Below are 24,862 nucleotides of genomic sequence, written 5' to 3' on the forward strand. Positions count from 1 at the left end.
TTAATATTGTTTTGATACAGTATTTTACTCACTTTCATAATGTCCCCCAGAAAAGGAAAGATGGAGAATTTTCTTTTTAAACGAACATGTGTAAGTTTGGTTGTTATATGTGCTTGTAGTACATCCTGAAAATGGAATAGATTCTTTTTTAAAAATCTAACTAAAAACTCTCTGGTATTGATCCTTGTGCTAGACAAATATTCGAAACCCCTTGGGAAGAAATTATACTGTTGTTTTTGTTACAGGATTGCTTGAACTCCTATTTACCTTTCACAGGGAGACAAATGGTTCTCTGATTTTGTGATACTGCGGCGGGCTAGATGCATGGCCGTTATCCAAGCCTAGGTATCAGAATCTTCACACTCGAGTCTCTTGAGTGTACAATTCGTGTTCTCCACACCATTTCCAAGTGTGATATATTCTCTGACTTCAACTTGGAAAATTAGTCTTCTTGAACCAGTATTAAAACAGTTTCTCTCTGGTGCCAGATGCCACCTGCAGTCACGCATTTGTTTCGCCCACACCTTGCCTCGCGCCTCCTGATGGGTCTTTCTCTGGCTCAGACCCTTCGTCCAGGAGGTTGGAGCCACAGACGCAGCATATGTTCGGTCAGCACCATAGGCCGCCGTCGCTGATTTATTTTTAACATTCAGTCCTTTCTTGACTTAAGTAATTGCTCTTGGAAGAAGCTATTATCTAATTTTAAACTGGGCATATTTAACCTCTCGGCCACCATAACAAGTTATTTATTTAAAGCAGTCAGAGTAGCTGTAGAACAGCACAGTTTCCACACATGGCCCGGTGAGCCTGGACCCGCATTCCTGGCTTATCCTGTGGACATGCTGTGACTTTCAGGTTTCTCAGCTTCTTAACACACTACCTGTGTTTGAATTCCAAGTCCACACCGGGCTGGTTTCAGGATCGGTGGTAAGTTCCCTGAGCTCCCTGTGCCTTCTCCCTACAGCAGGGTGACAGCAGGGACATCGCATAAAACCACCTCATAACAGTCACCGTCACTGGACTGTGGGCCCCGCCCTGTGAGGTCAGGCATTTGTCCCGTCTCCTTCTGTCACCACAGGACCCAGGATGGCGTGTGCATGCGGTGGGCGTGGGAAACTGGTTAAAATTCAGCAGCATAATACACGTATGCACTTAATACGCTGCCCAGAGCAGGGGGACAGTACCAGTGAAATGTGACGAGGTATTTTTCCTAAGCATTATTAAAGCTCTTAAATGTTATCAGTTACACTTAAAAGGTGACAAATTTTGTTTTATAAATGCCTTTTGCAGAAGAAATACTGATCTACTACTCAACCATTTCTAAATTGACCTCAGATAATACTCCTTATACAGTGAAATAAATCTGGCCTCTCTCCGTTTCTGGGCTGACTCATGAGTGTGAAGGAAAGATTGGAACTTAAGTCATACTCCCTGAAGTTGTGTGTGTTTTTAAATCAAGCTGAGGTATAAGATGACTTGTCTCCTTATAATTTTCCCAACAAGGAGTGTTCAAAGCTTTCTTTCCTGCAGTTTGCTCCCATTGTAAGAGAAAGAAAACAATATTTCTAAACTGAATTTGCTTGTTTGTACTCTCTGACTTAAAACACTCTCACCCAGCTGTCCTAAGTGATAGTTTTAAAAGGAGTATATAATTATTTCCATATGGACTTTTGTGGATTTGTATGAGTGATGTAGAACTTTAGAGCAAAAGGGATCTCAGAGATTATCTCATCTTTCTCATCACTTCTGATGAGGAAAGTGACAAAAAAGAGAAGATAAACACTCTTAGCTAGTTAGTGGCAAATTTAAGATGTGAGAGAGAGTTCTCAACCTTTCACTGGTTTTGTACTACCTCCTTTGTTTAAAAAACAAAAAAATAGCAATCAAAATGTAACCATATATAAAGATGCTTCAGTCATTCCATTATTTTTTCTCATTCAAATCTTTGCAGAGATTACAGTGCTAAAATTTTAGTCAAAGTGTTGAAAAAGTTCTGTATCTAACCTGTTTTGATGAAAGTCATTCATTTAGTATATGTTCCATAATTAAAACACCTGCGCAGAATTTGTTGGTTCTCTTAAACATTGTTAAACTTCCAAAAATCGGTCTTCGTTTTATTCAGGATAAATTTTAAAGTGTATTTATTGTTTAGGGATTATACATCATGTAAAACTTCTCTTACATAGCTATAATAAGTCAATTAATATAATGGAAATGTTTTCTACATTGGAATGACTGCCGTGGTATATTTGAATGCAATATTAGTATAGATTACAGAAAGGTCAGATAGAGTTTCAGTTCTTAGCAACTTTCCTCTAGTGTCAGCGTTCTCTGCTTTTTATAATGTTATCGTCTATTTCTTGCTTTTACTCATGGCAGGAGGTTAAAATGACATAAGTATTGGCTATTGCAAAATGTACTCTCATTTTACCTATAACCATAAATTCTTGAAGGATAAGTGGAATTATGCGATCTGCAGTCTTCAAGCTCCTCAATACATAGGACAGTAATTTGCAGGATTATTTCAAGGTCTAATCATAACAGTCCACAACTCTGTTCTTGTACAACTGTTAAAAGAAATCACAACATTCTTGAGCCAACAGTAATGGTAGACTCAGCTGTCATGGATTTTTATCGAGGGCTTTTAGGAAATAATTGTATCTTCATTAAGTTTGAAATGTTGAAAACATATCACTGCATGTCAATGTATGGGGAATTTCCCTGAGCGCTGAAACTTTTAGGCCTTTGTGCTAGAGAGAGAGGTAAGGAGGAATCAGTTTCCGTGGTGGGGCTGAGCCTCTGTGCTCAGTGCCAGTTGGAGGCAGAGCCCCTGTCCGGAACAGGGGGGCACACTGGGGAGCAGGTCCGGAGGAGACAGCAGAACCTCCCTCTCAGGCCTGTGTTCAGTGAGTTATGAATTCATCCAACTAATAATTGTAGTGCAGAATGCAAACTTACTCATCTCACGTAATGACTCTTTTGGAAATGTGTCCATCAAAGAGGTGAGTAGCATACTTGGCTTTACATTTTAATACATATTCAAGAATATATGTAATTTCGATATTGAAATAAAACATGCCTACTTAGTATAAAGAAGTTTGTTATTTACAATGTGGAGAAGAATCGGAATCTCAGTTTGAAGTACCAGTGTTAACTGAGTCTGTAACTTTTTGTAATGACCTCCAGCAGCTCACTGGAAAAGGCTTTCTGTACGTTAAAATCTTTTACATTTTAAGTTTAGTTTAGCAGAATTCCTCATCATTCCCTTTCTCTGCTCCCTCGACTTCGGCCGTGGGCGAGTTCAGTTTGTGTTGCAGTTAAGGTGTGGTGCTCGGGCTAATCTCTGTAAAACGCTAGCGTTTGTTCTCCTTTTTCCCCATCATCAATCTTTCACACTCCTAGCAAACCCCTCATGTATCAGCAGGTTTCCCGGAGCCACTGGTTAAAATTACCTTTGCTTTTGGTAAACTCTGAACCTTCCAGCCGCAGTGTTTTCAGCTGCCCCCTGTGGATTCTGGGAAGCCTCTTTCTGTGCATTCCTCACTGCTGCTTTATGTCGGAGACCCCGAGCCTGTGCGGCCGCTCATTATTCCAGCCGCACCTGCCTCGACTGGGGGCGTGTGTAAATATTTCCAGTAATCCATGTCGCTTATGCAAACGATGAGTAAAAGTGGTCAGAACTGCCAAAGCTAGATAGCTTGTGTTTATTCTGTACAGCAATAATACAAATTCTTTAAACCCATCTATTTTTAAAAGTTTCTTGGCTTTCCTGACACTATAGAAATTGGCAGGTTTACCTCTTTGTCTACAAAGTCAATGCTGTGGTTAAATAACTTATTTCTTTAAGTTTGTCTCATTAATTTTATATCTGAATAGTTCATATTTTATTTAAATTTTTTATCCTCCTGTTTGCCTACTCTTTTTTCACTACTTCACTTTGATAAATACTTGTCTTTTATCCATTCTGACTAGGACTGTCCGTTAGTAGTAAAAATGGATTCCAGTATGGGTAGGATTTCTTGGATACGTGGTTCATGGTGTTTTCACCTGTAGCACAGGATAGTTGTTTCCACATACAACCAGTAGGTTGTAATTTTCTTCTTTTGGAAAACTGACTCCGCCTTTAAGAATAGCGCTTTCATTATTGGTGAGACCTTTTTTGTTGCCTCTTACGAAAGACCCTTGTTCGGTATTGATTTAGTCTCATCAAGATTTACAGTAAATACCTGGGGAGTTCCTGAAAATTAGTAGAAAAAGGAGAATCCCTTTTCTCCATGAGCAGCTGAGTATTTTCAGTAGCTCTTGCCTCAGGTAAATAAGATCTCTAGGTGTTCTCAAACTTTGATTTTCTATTTGGCAAAAAGCCTTAGGCTAATGATGGTGAAATACTAGGCACCTAAGTCTAAACTTAAGGATGTTCACTTTGAAAGTCACTTACTTACATGTTTTACCCTTCAAAATATGTATGTGCTTTTGTTTATTTTTAAATGTTTACTAAATATTAGCATTTTCTAAAATGGTCATTAAAAAGACTAAGAAGTATTAGGACATCAAAACAAACAAAAACAAAAATTATCTAGTGTCTTGTCTATAAAAAGGGCTCACTAGTAGCAATAACTCAAACATTTTTCCCCAGATGTCAGGGCCCTTTCACATGTGTTATTATGTAACCCTTTGATGTACGGAAGTGTTACATTCTTTCTAAAGTGGGCGTGGCTGAGGCACCAGTTGTTAACAGTGGTATCATTTATTAAGAGCCACGAGTATGTTCTAGGGGATGTTTCTGTAAAAGTTAATAAGTGTGATTTATTTATACATACTCTGCTAAATTGTTATATAATACTATTTGTTTTAAAATTATTATGCTTAATTATTTAGGATATCCATATTTTTTAAAAATAAAGCCAATGTCAATCACAGAAATAGGTTTTCTTGTTAGAATTACTTTTTTTCTTCCCCTTTAGTTATGTTCTCTTGAGTTTCCCTGGGTTGGTCAAAAGGAAATAAAGTTTAACCCACCATACTCTTTATAATATTATATAAATGTTAATGTGCTGTTTAAGGGTTGGGGAGTAAAGAAGAAATTTTAAAGTTTTGGGTATTCTCAAAACCAATTTTCTGATCCTAATGAATCATTTTGGTGACATTTTTTAATCCAAAATTTTGTGTGTTATTTCTTACTAAAACTGTATCTTCATTTTTATGCTCCTCTTATTTTATTTGGTGTGTTTTTTTACAGTGGGCACACCTTATTACATGTCTCCAGAGAGAATACATGAAAATGGATACAACTTCAAATCTGACATCTGGTCTCTTGGCTGTCTGCTGTATGAGGTAGGCAATGTTGATAAATTCCATATATCGATACAGTTTTACTTGCTATGATATATTTCCCCTGTCCTTAGAGTATATACTTATTTTTTTCTGGATGATGTTTAAAAATCAGCTTTTTAATTATGAAGAATTATTCCATTAAATTAATAACTAATTTATAATGGGATTCAATAACTATACATTCCTAAACATTTACTCCCTCTAATGTATTTTTCAATTGTGTCCTTTTGATGAGAATTTTATTTTTTGAAAGTTAATTTTATATTAATATAATGCTTTTCTGCATACTTTGCATTTATAAAAATGTACATTTGAAATCTGAATCTTTATCTGTGCATTGTAGGAGAGGTGTAATGGAATGGATTTAAAATATGAACATATAGTAAATAGCTTTATCAATATTTCAGTTCACTTTAACACAGATGTAATTCAGTATCAAGGGTAGTATGCAAATAGATAATTTTTCTAGGTTATTAATTTCATGGAAACAAATAATTTGTATTGGTAAAGCTCAGTGAAATACTTTCTCCTATTCTGGTGGTAATTTATCAAAGGAAAATGGAATCATGTAGGTAGATCCTTTAAAAATTTTGCAATGTAATAATTTGAATAGATAAAAGAAAGCATATTGTTAACACATTTTACATATAGAGCAATGGAATCAGAGTATCTCAAGCTAGTGACTTCTGTAATTTTGTTTTTAATTGAATGGTAATTTTTCTAGGAATATAGGCTTTGCATCAAAGCTGTTAATTAAAAATTAGTATACATCTAAGTAAGTTTCAGTAAAGTGAAGAAACATGCTATATGGAATTATTTTCATGTATCTATTATATAAGAGAAACCTAAAGTAGATAGAAACCAATGCATTTCTTACTACATATTTTGTATCTCTTGTCCTCCTGACAAATGATGAAATATTTGATGAGGTCATCTCTTTTAATTGTGCCACTCTTATTTGGAAGTGGAACATCAGGAGGTAGTGTTTTTTATTTTTAAATGTGTGTTATGATCTTTTATTATTTTACTGATTGCAGATTCAAATTTCCGTAATTTAAGGAACCTGAAATTATTTATTTTGTTCTTCCTTCTAATGTGACTGACTACTTAAAATGAAAGAATGTTTAAATGTTCTTAAGTAAGCTCACCCCTAGGATGATTTTCATTATGAAAAATTATGAATTAGTAATGTAACAAAAGGTTTTTATATATGCACATGAGATAAGAGATTTATGCTCATTATGTTATATCCAGTTAATAATTTGGTACAACACTTAAAAGAACTAGTTTAATTATATTCAGTTTCTATAATGTTTCAAAGTTAGTCACTTTGTACATTTAAGATATTTTTTATCTGTTTAGGTAATCTGAGATTCCTTGAGGCCATAGTCCAAAATTATCAAAGCAACATTTTCTCTTTAAACACCTAAAAGTAAACAGCAAATTGGTTTCCAATAACAAGATTAAATGTAGTGATGAAAAAGAAAAGGTTCAGTTGAGATAATGAGTGGGTTTTTGGGGGGGAAGTTTGCATAATTCTTTTAAGGCTAGCACAGACTCTCATGTCGAAACTGAAATAATTCATCACATTTTGAATTTGCCTTTGAGAGGCAGTGTCCCATCTTTATGTGTACTTAAGATGATCACCAAAATGAAAATTATTTCTTTGGACACTCCTGCATGCATGAGTTATATGTGTTGTGGATAATTTCCACTTAAGTATTTATCATGCTAATAATGCATTTTCTCTATTTCTGCATGCAAGTCTTTTGGGAGAACTAGAATTTTTGTAAAGATTTAATTTACCCTTTATGTTCTATCTCCTTTCAATGTAATGTTAAGAGAAATACTTAGCAATTTAGCTTTAAAAAATTGGCCATAACATCCCATGGATATTTTATATTGTATCCCACTAAGAAATTATTATTAACAATGAAGAAGTAGGAAGCCTTTTTTGAAAATATATTTTAAACTCAGAAAATTAGACTTTCAAATATTCCTGAAACCTTCAAAAAAAAAAAAAACTAGCAGTACAGTTTTAATTGATATGCAACAAAGTAGACTTTACTAATTAAAATCAAGATGCTGTGCTTTTGCTACACGGACCTTTACATGGAAAAGTAGGTTTTACACATTTCCTTTATTGTTCAGCGCAGCAATTGCATCCTTACAGGGTTGTAGGTTGGTGGCTTACAGTTCAAAAAAAAAGAGAGCTGCCACCAGCCCCGAAGACAGACAGTGGGCTTTCGTCCCTTGGACACCCCCAGAATACTAATCAGGAAAGTCAGACCCTGGAGGTCAGGGAGCAAGTCAATCATTCTAGCGATCGTCTCAGTGTGGAGGATCAAATTAGCCTGAAAAATTCAGCTGCTGGGAGGAGAGGGCGAGCAGCTGTCAGGGGCAGCATCGAGATGCACTAATGAACCAGATGAATAGTGCAAAAGCTTGAAAATAAAAACAGGACAGTTGACATTTTTCATCTGTCAAAGCAGGAGATGCATGAAAATATACTATTCCTGTTTAACTCCTTAGGGGACATTCAGATTTCTTTTTAACACTCTGCAGTATGGAGAAAAAGGACTGTAATGAACTCCTAGCATATGATAATGAATATATGTACATTTACTTAAGGTTCACAAACACAGGGAGACTATAGTTTTTATATATATATATATATAGTGTATTTTTAATAAAGTAGCATTTTTAATCTTATTTTATCTTAAAGTATCCTTGCATTTATAAAAACACTATTATTACAGTTCCTCTTTTAGAAATTTTCTCTTGGGTAGAGTGCTTTATATAATTAGGGACATTTGAATTGTCTTTTACCTTTTTCTCTTCATGTGGACCAGCTGTTCCTAAGGCTGTTCTGTATAGGTGCATGTAGTTTTATATAAAACGGAGGCTAGATAAAAAGCGACTTCCAGGTTTGATTTCCAGTTGCATCCCTCTTGGCCCGGGCTCGGAAGGAGTTAAGCTCTGTCTGGAGCACGGAAGACAGATGAGAGCCATTTTCAGCGAGTCCTGTCCCCACTGACGCTCGCTGAGTAGCACAGCATGGACTGGCGTGTTTCACACACGCTCCGCCTGTCTGGGGAATGTACACATTGTCCTTCCAAAATCAAACTTATTAGCACATGTAGAAAAGGGTGACTGACTCTGGGGCAGCCTGGCACTCCGTGCTGTATTCCTGCTGCCGCGGTTCAAAGATTTAGAAGGTTTCGAACAGGATGCGAACATTTTAAATTGAATTTTTAGTTTGTAACCCTGCTTACCACAGTACTTGCTTGCTCTTTAAATGTCAAGTTAGAACCTTGTCTTAAAATAAATTTAAATTCAATAATGTCTTTTTTAAGGTTGTTCATCCCTTGAGTCGTGTTTTTCTGCATAAAAATCTCATTTAGAAGCCTCACATTGCAGCTATGACTCGTGGAGCTTTGGAAAATATTTAGTGTTTTGAGACAAGAAGTTCTAGTTCATTCTAAACTATTTGGGGATCAGTTAGAATATTCAAATTGAGAAGACTTTTTTTCCCTCAGAATAGCCTTTCCCTGCAGAACTATTGTGCAAGATAAAATGCTATGCATTCTAGCCCCTAAGTTATGTTCTCTACATTATATTTCAGTTTTAACTTGTTTCCTATTTGTTATATTTTGACCAATAACAGGGTTGAGATGTACCTCGTAATGTCTGTTTTGTCATGAGATATGCCAGTTGTTTTTATGGCATTGTATATACAAAGAGTTTTTAAATCATATGTTCTTAATATTGTTTTATGTTGTATGTATATATACATGTATATATAAATGCTAACCATTTCTCTATTTTAGGGAATTGTAAATATTGAAACAATAATCAAAAGTTAAAGTAAGATTTTTAGCACTTAATAATTCTCAGAAACGGATATTCATAAAAATCAAACTGCCCAGATAACTTCATTTAAAGTATTTGTGATTATTTTCTACCCCAGTGTAATGTACTTGATGAAATCACCCTTAAAGTTGCCCTGTAGCTATCTCAGTTTCATTGGGAGCATTTTACAGATGGCCGCGTTGCAGAGCCCTTTCTACGGTGACAAAATGAATCTCTACTCGCTGTGCAAGAAGATAGAACAGTGTGACTACCCTCCTCTTCCTTCAGATCACTACTCGGAGGAAGTAAGTCATTTTCAGTCCCCACGTTTGTCTGTTGTTTGTTTTGCCGACCTTTGTATTTTATTAAGAAGTTTTGCTTTATCCGGAAGTACAAATGAACAGTATAGGTGGCAGCAATAGCGCTTTTCATTCTGTTTTCATTTTCTTGGAGACATGCTGTTTCAGGAGTTGACTCTGGAATTCATAATGTGGAAGGGAACACAGCGCAGCATGTGGTGTAAAACTGGCACCTCCTGGGTGTGTTAAGAGTAGCAGCTGAGCTTACAGCACACTGAGCACCACAGAGGGCAGAGTCCGCGCTCGCGCCTGGACGCCAGTTAGTCCGCAGGTCTGGTGGCCTCCCCGAGTGGGGCTCACTCCGTGTCCTCATGGTCTCAGACCAGCAGACAGTTGTGACTTTCTGTTTCGGCAGAAGTTCCCTCTAGTCCATGTTCCCAACATTGAAACATACATCCATCTCTTAGCTACCCATCTCTGAATCTTATTCTTCAAGCTTTACCCTCCCTCCTTGGACAACCCTGTCCTGTCACCACCTCTCTGCTGGAGTCAGATTCCTTTGGGGAAATGTTTTGAGGTTATCGTTGTAGACATGTTGAAATGACTGAAAATTTTAGAAGACGTTACCTTATTAAGATCTGAATCCTTGCTTCGGTGACCCATTGAAATGAGCTGTTTTGGCACTGCCCCCTGTCCAGTTTTTCATTGAACACAACAGCTCCCATGTTAGCCTGACACGTAGTGATTTCGCGAGTGTTTCAGGGGGAGGCGTGGATGATATCAGGGTCTCAGATCACATAACCTCTTTCTGGAATGTTCGTTGGGGACCTACGCAGAGGAAGCACTGTTTTGAGTTAGGACATCTCACCTTCTCAGGAGCTACAGATTTTTTGCCCCTGGAAAATGGAAAGGAGCAAAGGAAAAATATAAAACAATGATAATGTTCACTTATTAGATAATTTTGTCAGTCTTTTTATCATGAATTGGACAGCCTTCATTCTTAGTATTATGTAAGGAAATTTGAGCCCATGTAACTTGAATAATAAGTAGCTCTAAAGAATTTTTACCATATGTAAAGCATTTGTGTTCGTAGGGTGTAGTAAGTACTGATAATCAATTATGCCTGGTTTTTTGCTTTATAGCATTTGTATTCAGGTAATTAGGATAAACTCTCTTACAAGGTAGTGATGGTAATTTAGAAGTATTATCTTTATTTGACGTTAATGCTATTATGTTAGCCATTTTTAATTACTATTTTGGGTATAGACTATAAATATGGCATTTCACAAAACCAACTTCAGAAGTACAGGCCTGGAAATACAGCAGGGTGGGAACAATAATGCAGAACGATAGCAGGAATGTCAGGGGCCTTTCTTTGTTGTGTCATTCATGCTGTCTTCTCTTTTCCACGAAGCGCATGAATATTTCACGTATCTGCATCCTCATCCGCTATTCTTCTTGACTAATTTTCAGACTGTCTGAATTTGCATTTCACATGGTAGCTGATGAGGAGATGCCGGGTGCAGCAGTGAAGCCTCAGCAGGCGGTTACCATGGTGACCTTCAGCAGGATTTTAATGATGATACCACGAGTGGCGGGTTGAAGTCGGCCTGCCTGCAGGGCTACTTCGCTGCAGCTGAGTGTGAAGTTGGGATGTGGGTTCTCAGCCAAGGGGCAGGAATCAAAGTCTGGCCCAGATAGAAGGTCTTCGAGTTGGGAAAGGAAAATAGATTCCACTTTTTACTTCACTCTATATAGTTACCAGTTTCGAAAAGAGCTATGAAGCAAAACACATTTATATGGTGTACTTTCCAAAAAAGAGAGTACAGTTCCCTCATGCTGGTGGATCTGTTGTCATGCCCTGATGAGAAAGAAAGCTATACTAGGCTAGGTAGACATGCAAAATAATTCTTATTAAAGAAATGAACATAAAAACACACAGACTGTATAACAGTGTCACTTTAATCTGGGGTGTAGAAGAGTTCTCAAAACAAGAGCTGTGAAATGCAGATGTGCTAATAAATATTTTCTCTCCATAAGTAGAAACTCAATTTGTTTGTAAAATAATTATTCAGGACTCGTGGTGGCAAAAACCCGGAACAGATTTGGTGCTGCCATAATATCCCAAACATTTCTGTATAAAGTAGGCTCTTTAGATCTTTTAAAAATTCAAATTGCCATTTAATTTATTAGTATGGCAAAATATAGGAACCAATGAAAAGTACAAAGTTTTCCAACAGTGAACTTTTAAATAAACAACAGTTCATTAGGTGTCAGTTTTATAGCCAAACTGGTAACAGGCTGTTTGAAAAATAAGAATTTTAAGCAAATTAACTTACCAAGTATGTATTTGAGAGTTTACCAAATTTACTTACCTACTGCTAAATCTTTAAATCCACTGTCCAAAGATTTGAAGGGAACTTGTGAGAATACCAGCTGCACCCACCAACCAGCCCCAACTGGTGGGGATGCTGAGGGAACCCTGCAGGATTAGTTTCTAGATAGAGTCATTCCATTTATAAGAACTCAGTTTAAAAGTGTGGAATTACTTTGATTTCCTGTGTTACATTCTAAAACATGGGTAGAGTTAAGCATTAAAATTAAAAATGAGTAGTATCCTTTGGGAAAAAAAGCCTATATCTTTCCTTTTGAATTATACTGTTTATAGTATGTACAAATGATCAGGGTTCCAGACTGAAATATTTCAGCTACACATGAATGATGTTAGGAAATGTTTATTTTAGGGCTTATTGAAATAATTTTTGTTTTGGTATTTTTGTATCCTTTTCTAGTAATCATTCATGTATCAATGGGGAATTACTATACTTAACAAAAATCGTGGGTTGAAAAGATAGATATCTTCCATTAGATGTCTCTCAAGAATCAAATTAAACTTGGTGGTTGGTGACAATGAAGCAAACATTTATTGAACATTTACTATGTACAAGGAACTAGGATTCAAAAAGCCCCTCGTAATCTGAGCTGGGCTCATCTCTCAAGGATTTATTGATCATGAGATGCTCTCTGTCTTTTCTTAACTCCATCAATGCAAGTTATTTCATGAGACTATAAGTAAAAAAATGGTAATAACTATTTAGAAAATTATAAAATGTGACTCTATACTAGTTCTTTTTAACTGATACATTTTCTTTAAAAAATGAGCTTTAATATCATACAAAATAGAGACATTGTCTCCTTAAATAGTTTATTAAAAATCAGTTGAAATAGAGAATATGTGAGAAAGGTTGAATAGAATTTTGCCTCAGTAGTTGCTTTTAACAGATTTCTTGTCATTTTAGGTTTGAGCAGATAGGTTTGGTGAAAAGTTCTGAAAAGTACAAGGTTTGCAGATGAAAGTATGAGAAGTGGAAATGAGAAGGAAAGATAGGGTGATCTTGGTTTGAGAAGGTACAGTAGGAAGAAATTAAATGGAAGGCTAAAAAAACAATGCTTTTATGAGAAAAATTTAAGCACCTACAAAACATCAGAAAGATGGTTAAAATCTTTTTAGTAAAGTGGACTGTATTACTATAATAGTGCTTGTTGCTTTGAATTGATTGCTATGGCAGGTTTAGTAATAAATTTATTATAAATAGGAAGACTGAAATGAACAATACTTGTGATTATCTTCTGATTATATTTTTAAAAACTTGCTAGTTTAGTAAGTCTCATTATTGCTTTTTATAGGTGAAATCAAAATGTGATTTTGGAATCAGAATTATTAACCCAGTGATCACTTTTTACATTATTTAATGTCTCTTTTGTTTTACATTAAATTTCTCTTCATTTTGTGACTTTATACTTCCAGCTCTCAAATAAAAAAGTATTTGTCCTTATTAAAAATCAATTAATGGGACTACTTCTCACTTATAAAAAGTATCCCTTAAAATAGCAACCTGAGCCGAGCATGGTGGCTCGGCACGGTGGCTCATGCCTGTAATCCTAGCACTATGGGAGGCTAAGGTGGGAGGATCTCTTGAGCTCAGGAGTTCGAGACCAACCTGAGGAAGAGTGAGACCCTGTCTCTAGTAAAAATAGAAAAATTAGCCAGGCATGGTGGCACATACCTGTAGTTGCAGCTACTCGGGAGGCTGAGGCAGGAGGATGGCTTGAGCCCAGGAGTTTGAGGTTGCTGTGAGCTGGGCTGATGCCACGGCACCTTGGCCTGGACAACAGAAAAAAAAAAAATCAACCTGAAAGATCACATCCAATCAAAGAACTAATAGAGAATGGATGAAATCTCATAAACTTTCACATCATAAATGGTAATAATTATATTTTGGTTTAATCTCCTTCCTATTATTTTCCTCTTCCTTTCTTAGTTAGACAATATTCCCTCCTCCTTTTTCTTTTCTTTTATTTAAGTTAGAGAAATGGAAGGCAGGAAGAGAGGGTTCTTTCCTTTCTAGCCTCTTCTGGAATAGCAATGTTTTCCCTGCTGTAAAAGCTAATACAAGGATTAAAAAGTACAGTGTTCTTTTCTATGGTTGATAATATATGAATGACAATAATAAATTTTTAATTGAACTAAACTATAAATTTCTGAAATTTATGGGTTATTGGAGAGTATATTTATACGGCTTTGAATAAAATTGTAATGCTGAATTTTTTTTCAACTTTTGAAAGCACCATTTTCTTTAATCAGCTTTCCTGTTAAAGAAAGAAGGGCCAGGGGATTATTCCCATTTCACACATGAGCAAGTGGAGACCCAGACACTGTTTAGAGCAAGTACTAGAATTCAAGGTGCCTCCTCACGGAAGCCCCTGCGTGGGCCGTGGGAGCTCACATCCCAGAGTAAACTCTCGGGTGTTTTATGAGAGGGCATTTAACGATTTCTAACCTTAGAGTCTATTCTTCATTTTTCTGTTCTCTATTCTGACCCTTGCACTACCATATTCATCTGGAACCTCCTTCCCTAAAGGCGAACTATGCTGGAAGGCAGAGGCACAATCAGGCATTCGCTCACAACTCTCTTCGGCTTGTGATAACTCAGGGACCACGTGACAGTGAAAGATAAGAATGAAGAACCTGTTTGCAGAAGGGTAGGAATTGTTTTTACGTGTTAGAGTATGTAAAAATTACTGCATATATCTCAAAGAAGATATCAGATGGTACTGATCCATAATACAGTAAACAAAAGAAAGTTATAGTTTGTCATAATTTTACTAATACTTTATTTCCCAAATGACCACCATTAAGGAAAGGAAAATACTAAATGAAAGCTTTAAAAATTATAACTGATTTTTCTACATAACATTTGTAAATTATTTTTAAATTGAAATATGTTTAAAGAAGATTTTTAAGAAAGTTAAGTTGGTAACAAAAGAACAGGATCTTTGTTTTGGCTCATAAAAGAACTGCTTTATATAAATAAGAAAAAAAAACAAGATGAAAGTGCCAGTTAAAGAGTATTTTGCATTTTTGAAGTTAAACTAAGTTTATAACACTTTCTTATTCATTTGAGCAGTCTAAATATTTTTAGTTTATACTTGCTAGATTCACATATTTTAATAGAACTATATAAGTTTTCTGGAAATTAACCAATGTTACTCAAATTGGTATTGGAAGGTTTTTCATTGTCCCAAGAACATTTACATGAAGGACATCAGATGGCATAAATAATACATGACAGTAAATCTGTACAAATATTTCTGTGGTCCCTATAATAATGTAATCAAGTATTGAGATAAGAATATCTTTCTTTAAAATGTAGAGATATATAATATGTAATTTTGCCCTTATTCATTAAAATTTGCATTGTTATTTCAAACACTCTTACTAACATTTGATTTTCATTCCTAAAAATTGTTTCAGTAAATTTAACGTTTTCATCATTCACAGTGTCAACTAGCCACCTTAATAAAAGTTGCCATTTAAGATGAGATCTTTAAGCTTTGAATGTTCCATTTTTGTTTAAAAAATATATTTAAGCAGGCCCTTTGTTCACCTATGCTTCTGAAGTGACACCGGGGACTTGCTCCTTGGAGACACGAATGCACAGTGGTGCCCTATATTTCCCATGTCCTGTGGGATCCTATAAAATCATGTAACTTTCTGTAAGACTCTCACGGTTTTCAGAAAACACTGCCTTCCATCTGTGTGCGATTACGCTCTTTCCTCTTTCCCTCCCCCCACGTCAGTCACTAGCGACACTTTGGTGTACACGTTGGCTACGCCTAATCATTTTGTATAAATATCTAAAGCTCCGAAATACGTGTACTTTAATGTATTAGACCCACTTTGGGGTGCTAAAATGTGTCCTTGGGTAGATGGAAATTGGGTATATCCGGGAGGCTGACATAACATAATTGGTCTCAGAGGGATTAAGATGGGGGTGAAAAAGCAACAGTACCAATAGCACGAGTCTTTATTATTCTGTGGAGAATTGTGCGAGTGACCTAAAGCTATAATGCACAAAGAGCCCTATTGTTATCACCTGTACGTGACTGAACTTGATCCGTAATTGGGTTATCACCCTGACAACAATGACTATTCACACTGTCTTCCTTCTAGTATTCCTGGAATCAACCTCTTTGCTCTGATATCTCTTTAGAAATATATAGATCAAAATTTATTAGTATTTTTCTACTTTATTGAGAACAGTGATTAATTTCCATATGGCTTTTGACTTCGTAATCCTTTAGAAGTATTATAGAGAATCCCTTCGATTTCTTGCTTCGTATGTTTTGTCTCATTCAAGTTCCTGTGTTGCTTTTTAAATTTTTTTGAAGCATCTGAATTAAATAGTTTTCTCTTTGATTTTGTAAAGGCGTTTGCATATTCAGGTCTTTATTTTTCCCTTATTAATGTGTTATATAAAATAATTTTTTAAAAAGCAACAAAGTACACTTTTTTTTACAAATGAGTACAAAGTAATGCAAACTGAATAAATTTTCTGAGATAACATAAGCCATAAAATGCTTTATTAATGTTGTGATATCTACTGATTACTGAAATAGAACTATTTCCACAATTTAAAGTAATAAATGGAAAGCTACCTCCCTGAAGTTAAGCACAGAATTTTTTTTGAGCAAGCAATTAACTAATAATATTATTAGAAATTGAAATCTGACTTGAAGGAAGTTATATAAAATTTTTAATGTTATTATCTGAACACTTGTTTTCCTGAAACATGGTTAGTAACGTAGTACTCAGAATCATTGCAAAGTATCAGATAAATGTTAGAGTTTTAAAGTAACTTCCTTTTTTCCAGAGGTCTACAGGAACTTTTTTAAAACACTTAAGCCTAACATAGAGGGAATTCTCTATGATAATTATTTCATTTTGATTATTTACTGTCTTAGAAAACTTAGAGGCATTTTTTTTTATGTTTCTCAGGTCACTATGGAAGTTTATTATCTGGAATAAAGAAATTGTTCCATGTTAAAATTCAAGTACATTTCATTTGCTTGGAGGGAATTACTACCACTTTGATGAATGAGTTAGATTAGAAATAACATTTAAATTTTCACTCTAGTCATAATAATCATCTGAATATTTCTGTGTCACAATTTCAATGTATTTCTCACAGATAGGGTTGGCCTACATCTCATCATGAGTTTTTCAGAGCCCTGGAGAAAAATTTTTGATTTGTTTCTTAAATCAGAATTGGCCTATGAAATATCCACTGATTTTAGAAACCAGAGGAACTGGTGTTAGAGCTGACGTTCTTTTGAAAATCAAATAACCCGACAGTCTATCCTGGACTATGTAGTGGGTCACCCCACCTTTGTGCAGGGGTGTCCACGGGGGAGCCTGCAGACCAAATGCGGATTTTCCTCCAGCAGCGTGGCAGCACCGCATGTAATGAAGCTGGATGGCTTCGGCTCAAGTCCAGGCCCTGCCCCTCTGCCATTGTGCCCTTAGGAATGTTACTGCTCTATGAAATTGCATGTAATAGTAGTGCCCACCACACAGCGCTGTTATGAAGATTAAGTTAAATCATGTAAAAATGCATGCAAGGGCTCATAAATATTAGCTTTTAGGAAATAGTCTTCTCTCTCCTCCAACACTGGAACTAGCATTTCCTTGAATCCCCAGAGTCATCTCATAGAGCATAAAGAGATGTCCTTTGATCTGGAACGTTCAGGAAACTGTACTTCCAGTTGGCCACTGGAGTCGAAAAACTGAAGATTCCGCAGAACATCAAAGTCTGAGTAACATGACATCTAGAGATGTCCACCAACTGCAAGAAGTGTAGCCTTAGTAACCACATCAGTCAGCCTTTTGTGGGTAATTTAACAACTTAAAAATTGGAGACAAAAAAAGCCAAGGATTTTTCTCTTCCTGTAATTAATGAATTTTAAACCTTGTCTCTATTCCTTTTAATACATAGGTGACTTTCATCCTCCTATTCATTATGGCAGGGACACAAATAACTCTGCCATCTAAGAGTGATATTATAATTTTGTATACATTAAAAGAAGGGATGAGATGTGACCTTGTTTATATAATTTAGATTGTTAGTCTGACATATATGGGTCCATATGAATTTGCATTTTTTAACCAAATTATTAAAGTTAAAGGCATAAAACTCAGTCCATGGTTGTTCATAGCATTAAAGTGAATTATTTGGTGTGATTTTTTTTTTTTCCCTCCTCACTGTGCCAAAAGTCTGTTGGAACTGATCTTATACTCCCTGGAGTAACAGAACTATTTCAATGTATCTTTAGAACTAATAGTTATCTGTATCAGGGAAAACTACATCAAATTAAGAATTCAGCCTATATAAATCTCCCATTATATAATTTACAATCACTTTTTTTCAAGAACAGATTTGAGGTAACTTACAGCAAAAGACGCGACTTACCAGTCATAAAAATAGAGATATAAGTACAAATTTGAGCCAGGGATACAGGAAATGTAAGTATACTGATCCCAACAGCCAACAGTTACTCCTTCATGTCATGGCACAAAGGGAAGGATAGTAAGCAAATTAGTTTCTGTTTGTAAAGGAGCAGATATACCAGTTTCTAAGAGAAAATAAAGTTTTCTCCTACTAAATTATGGTAGAAATATCTCACCTAAGGATCCATGAGTGATATACCAAGAAGTATCTTCAGTAGCAATTTCATAGCAAATACCAGACTGACGTTTGGTAACATCCAAAGCAAGCATTAAGGCGCAGTATTGGAAAGGAGATTTGGAAGCAGGGTAAACTGATACGCTCCAGGATCCAGCCTCCTGGTGATCTAATTTGATTAAAGCATAGAACTTAGATTATCCAGAGTTATAAAGATGAATTATATCCATTACAGAGTCTTAGCAAGAGTCCGTGATGGGACCCCCCCACGTAGCACACTGTGTAGGTTATACTCTTTGACAAGGACCTGGATTCTATTCTGCTGATTTGCTCAAGGGAAACGAGCAGCCCATCGGGGCAGACGCTCTTGACGAAGCCTGAGGCGTCTCGTTACTACTGTGTTCACTCAGACCAATCCTGAGTGGAATAAACTACCTGAGATATTATTTTTTCCATCCTACATTTTCCACCTAAAAACTGGTATTTCCTGTTAATAGCTAGTAGCGAATGTCTCCTGATTAAAACTCAGGTGATACCTTAAACCAAATGACATCCCTTCATACTGGTAATGATTTGAAATTAGTGTTACTGATGATCATTATGCATGCAAAGCTGTATTAGGCATCATGAGAAAGTCAAACCCAAAGACCAAGTAGGTAAAAGTAAACAAGCTGTCAAAACAATGGTAAATGGTAAAAGACCTGCATTAAGGAGGACTGCTTAGACCCTGTCTATAAAATAGTCTTTTTAATTAGCTGGGTATGGTGGTACATGCCTGTAGTGCCAGGGAGGCTGAGGTGGGAGGATCACTTGAGCCCAGGAGTGCGAGACCAGCCTTACAATATACCAAGACTCCAGCTCAAAAAAAAAACAAAAAAAAAAACCCCAAAAGATTTGGATTCCAATGGAAGTTCCATCATCAATTTTTAAATTCTTAATTTCTTTATCTGTAAAATGATATTGTCTTGGGGGTTACCGTGCTTTAAAAATAAATACTGCAAATAAAATGATACGAAAGGTTTTTGTAAAATGTTAAGTTCTATATAAATATGGAATATTTTTATAATCCAGAATACCTGCCCTTAAGCAAGACGGAATTGACACGTATTTAAGAGAACCATACTCTCAAAAGTATGTTCAATATAGGTTAATAACTTTGCATTTGTGCTGTGTCCTTTATCTTCATAGTCTAGATAAAGTATGGTCACAAAAATTATTTAATATATACAATTCAGTCATTTGGGGTATGGATATAGAAGTAAACCCAAAATTCAGGAATTCATATTTCTACCCAGATCTCAATATGTCGGTGTCTCAAATGTGGCATCTTCAAAACTCAGTGTCCCTCTTGCCCTCCTAAGGTCACTCCTCCTTCTGGTCCCCCACTCCTGTTGATGGCAACATTCCCCTCTCAGATCACTCCTCCTCCTGCGTCCCCCACTCCTGTTGATGGCAACATTCCCCTCTCAGATACCCTGGGAAAAGCATCTGATCGATGCTCTCTTGCCTGAAATCCCGGAGAGACTGAACTGAGCATTCTGCTGACATTGCTCTAATTTTGCCCATCTTTGACGGTACCAAGAAAACACGGACTGGAGCACAGCTCCAATGGCCTCTCCCTCTTGCCACAACTACTGGTTTCCTGTTGCCCATGGGAGCAGACTCTAAACCCCGTAAGTCTTTATTTGGCCTCAGCTCGTCATTTCATCCTGTTGCTCCCCACCCATTCAGACGTGCTTGGCGTTGCCTTCGCAGCACCTGTCCTTGTTTTCTTTGGCCAAGCACCTGTGCTCATTCTGTTAGCTCTGCTTGCAATTCTCTCCACCCTGTTACGTATTAAGATTGTGCTCAAGCTTCAGACCTCAGCTCAGGGGTCACCTCCACAAAGCCAGAAGTCCCCCATTTACTCTTTCCTTCGTTCAGAACAAGCCAGTGTGCAAATCAGTGCAACCTCTGGGGAAAAGCATTTGGAGACACTGCAGAGAGCTACGTTAGAACTACCATTTGATCCAGCAATAGCGCTATTAGGCATCTACCCAAAGGAACAGAAGACATTCTCTAATAAAGACGTCTGCACCCAAATGTTTATGGCAGGACAATTCACTATTGCAAGGATGTGGAAACAACCCAAGCGCCCATCAGTTCATGAGTGGATTAATAAAATTTGGTGCATGTATACAATGGAATATTACACAATTATAAGAAACGACGGTGACCTAGCACCTCTTATATTCTCCTGGATAGAGCTGGAGCCCGTCCTCCGCAGTGAGGTATCACAAGAATGGAAGAACAGGCCCCATGTGTACTCGCCACCAAACTGGCTCTGACTGACCAACACTGGATGCTCACAGGGTAGTGATACTCTGTGGGGGCCGGGGGGCTGGGGGTGGGTGAACTCACAACTAATGGATGCGGGGAGTGTTGTGGGGGGGGACAGCATGTCTCAAATCATGGTTGGGATGTGGCAAAGTCATCACATGTAACCAAAACGTTTATACCCCCATAATTTCCTGAAATAAAAATTAAAAAACAAAAAGGACAAGCCAGTGAGCACTTGCTGCTCATGCAGTATCCGCCCTTGAGACCGTGCGGTGTGAGAGGAAAACATGTTACAGGAAATACAATGAAGTGTTTCAAGGGCCTTAATAGTGTGTGAAGGGCACAGGGGAGGCCGATTTCCACCCGGGGCGACTGGGGAGGAGCAGGGGGGGCGGCGGGAGGGTGCGGGGTTTGCAGGGAGGCAGTGCGAGCAGGTGCGGGGACAGGAAAGTGTCACAAACACGGAGCCACAGGTGCTGTGTTGCGGTCACTGCAGGGAAGGGCAGGGCAGGGATGAGGCGTTTGGGGCTAAATGCCAGGCCGGACAGAGGAGCAGGAGCCCAGGGTTAGAGGCCCAGGGTGAGCCCCGAGGGCGACAGGGAGCCGCTGAGATGCTGAAGTCCAGGTACAGCTGACCTGGCCGTCGGGCAGGAGGGGACGGGCAGCGAGGCCACCAGCCGGCAGACTGTCCCTGGTGGCAGAGATGGTGAAGCAAGAACAGACTTCAGCAGTCCGCCAGCAGGACTTGGCTGGGGATTGTTAGGCAAGCGGGGAGGAAGCACGGGGAGGTGCCTTGCACAAACGTCAGATTTCTGGCTTGAGAAACTGAGAAAAAAAATTAAGATTTCAGTTTAAGCATGTTTCCTACGAGTATTTGGGGGCAGATGGGCTCGGGGGCAGCTGGAGATGCCCGAGCAGAGGCTGCGAGGAGGTCCGGGCTGAAAACAGACCTGTGTTCCTGCACATGCTTGTCATCCCAGCCTTGGCGTGCATGGTGTTCAGGGTGAGAGGGCAGAGTGACAGGGAAAGGAGGCAAGGGAAGGACAAACTTCGGGGCCACCAGCACTGGAAAGGTTGTCAGAGGAAGATAAACCTACAAAGGAAACTAGGAAGGGCACATCAGAAACTGAAGTCTCGGCTGGAACCGAACCACATGAGTCCCAACGGGCAGGACTGTCGAGGACGGAAAGGGATGGGAACAGTCTCACTCAAGTCCAAGCACAGCCGCACCCGAGCCAGGGAGTGAGAGGCCCGGAAGGACGGGAGCCCGTGCTTGCGTTTCTGATCCGATGCAGGATTGTCAGAAACAGACCGTCCCCGGGAAGCAGAGGCCGAGATGAACTGAAGGGGAGGATTATGGCCGGGTAGGCGGGAAACTACGTTGGACGACATTCAAGCAAAGGGCACAGTGATCGGGGCGATGGCTGCACCGCGTGGACGGGACCACACCGTCAGCCGGGCATGCTCGCGAACGAGGCCACAGCTCAGAGTCAGACAGGCTGTAGGGACAGAGGGGACGGTGCCGAGGCCCCCCCAGCTGCTCTGCGTCTTCTGCCTGCACCTCACAGTCTCTCTCTCGAGATGCTCATCGCTTGATAGCTTGTGGCACAGTTAGATACACGGTTTCCTCACTCTCTCGTTTATTTCTTTGTTCCATCTTTGTCCCTCACCGAATTACAAGCTGTTAGAGGGCATTGCCATGTGTGTTTCATTATTGCTTTATTCTTACCCCCTAATAAAGTGTCTTGTGCATAATACATACCACTTAAGAAATAAATGAATGAATGAATAAATGAATGAAAAGGTAGGAAGAGAGGGGAAGAAAGGAAGAAAAGGCGAGGCCATCAAAGGGGAAAGTGAGTTGTTCTGTCATTTCTCATCTGGACAGGAAGCCTTCCTTCGTGGACAGGTTGTCACCAGATGCCACCAACGTAGCATCTCCTGCAGAGCAGATCCTCGGTGAGGGGAATGAGAGTCACTGCCACAGCCTATCTTACTTTTATAGTTTTCTTTCAATATTAATTTGTCATATAATTTATGAAAAATGTTATCAACAGATTGATTCACAAATCTAGTGAGGTATGTAGATTCTGTATTTCACATATCTGATTTTATATGGCGTTAGCTCTATAGTAATTCCTCTGGGAAAGAAAAACCTTTATGAAACAAACTGCATATTGGATGGAGATCGAACCAGTAACGGGAGGAAAAGCAAACGGGGCGCAGCTTTGGCTCCGTCTCCTGCGGGGTCGACGAGGGACCACGGCTCTCACCAGGGCCGCCTGCAAGGAGGGGCGGGAGACGGTGCTCGCTGGTGCCCCCCCCACCGCGCTGGCTACTCGTACCCTTTATCCTTCTGTTTGCCATTATCTTTTATCATGATTTCTCATTCTCATCTTTTACTGTGGAGAGCGAGGGAATCAGTCGTCTCCAAATAAACTCGCATCAATGTGTCTCTAATTTGGGCAGTTTCTCCCCGTGCCAGGAGAACTTCAGGGCCGGACATTTCTTATCGGTGGGTACAGATTCCACCTTATTCTGAAATATGATGCAGAAAAAGTAAGTTTTCTGAACCAGCTTGAAGGATGTGGCAGTATTATGAAGTCAAAAAATTGCTATTGCATCTGCTTGTATTTTGGTTAAATATAATAAGTTTTTGTGCCATAATTATCTGTTCCTGCCTTCTTTTCTGCTTTGTCATTTTTATCTCTAAACAAAATATCCGACAGCACAGCTAAGTGACCTGTTAGAACACATTGTCTTTTAAAATACGTCATTATTAAGTGCAAATTTTCCTGCTTTTTTCTACATTGTATATAACTAGAGGTGTTTGTTTTTATTTTTACTGGTAAAATGCCATCCTCTTTCCAACTTAAATGTCTTTTAAATCACCATAAAAAAATGCCTTGTGTATTGCTATACTGCTTAAGGGTTTTTAATACTATGCTCTTTTGCAAGGAACATAAACTAAAACCTTCAGAACCTCTCAGTGAGGGTAACGTTACTGTCCAATACTCATTTCCAAATTTTATTCTGCTAGAATCATACAATTGAAGGGATTAGAACTAAAAGAACCCTTATAAGTCATCTACTCCAGTCTTCCTGCTTAACAGATGAACAAACAAACCTCCAGAAACAGTGACTGACGTAAGGACACAGGGTGACCGAGTGCCTTCAGCAAGACTGGTTTCCACTTCACCGTGTGTGTCCCTACCGAACCCCGACCCGTCATCTGGCTTCTTCACACGCCTCTTCTCTCAGAGTGACATCCTCGCTGGCCTTAGCCTTCTCCTAGCACTAGTCACATACTCAGCCCGTGCATTTTATTGCCACTTCTGCTGCTTCTAGTTGAAAATGCGTTTATGGTAGAAGCTGAGGACTATGAAAAAATTGTGGTAATTTGATAATTTACTGAGTGGTAATGCAGTGCCAAGGAAGAGTTAATGCAAGTTTTCAAAATGTCTAAATTACTCCTAAAGACAGACTTACAAAGCAAAAGAATCTGGTTTTTCCTCTTGATCTGGTTTATTGTCTATTAAAGAACACATACAGTGTTGTGAGGACACAGTTTCATAAACTGAGAGCAATTAGAATTGAGAATAACGTCTATATTCTTCCACCCGGTAGGTCTGGGACCATGTAGGAGGGTATTTTCTTAATTTATTGAGATGTGCTTTTACTGTTTTGTGATATAAATAAGTAAACCTCAACTCTCTCATCTATAAAGTGAGGACATTTAAATGCTACTTCACACAGTTGAGGATTAGAATAATACTTACAACTTCCCTTGCTTTTAATTTTTACTCGTCGAGGAGTGCTGTTTCTCTAATGTAGAACTGAATAGAAAATATATGTATATGAAATGGCTCACGATAAATGTCTATGATAGCCATCTGCCGTAATTGCCTTTTATGAAAATGTAAGCTTATCATTAAGGCTAATGTAGTAAGTTCCATATCAAATATACATGTGTATACATACAACTAACTTGGAGACATAGTTAAAAACCTGCAGTCTTTAGGGACTGCTATCTTT

General features: G+C 38.2%; 1 protein-coding gene across 1 annotated transcript in view; it reads left to right on the plus strand.

Moving 5' to 3' along the window:
* The window catches only part of NEK7 (NIMA related kinase 7), a 116,840-nt gene that overhangs the window by 88,760 nt on the left and 3,218 nt on the right, over positions 1 to 24,862 (plus strand). The window contains exons 8-9 of the mRNA XM_045536420.1: positions 5,240 to 5,334; positions 9,378 to 9,491. Of these exons, the coding sequence (XP_045392376.1) occupies positions 5,240 to 5,334; positions 9,378 to 9,491 (209 nt within the window). The remainder of the gene's footprint in view (positions 1 to 5,239; positions 5,335 to 9,377; positions 9,492 to 24,862) is intronic.

This window comes from Lemur catta, chromosome 23 (assembly GCF_020740605.2).
Source record: "Lemur catta isolate mLemCat1 chromosome 23, mLemCat1.pri, whole genome shotgun sequence".
Classification (NCBI taxonomy): domain Eukaryota; kingdom Metazoa; phylum Chordata; class Mammalia; order Primates; family Lemuridae; genus Lemur; species Lemur catta.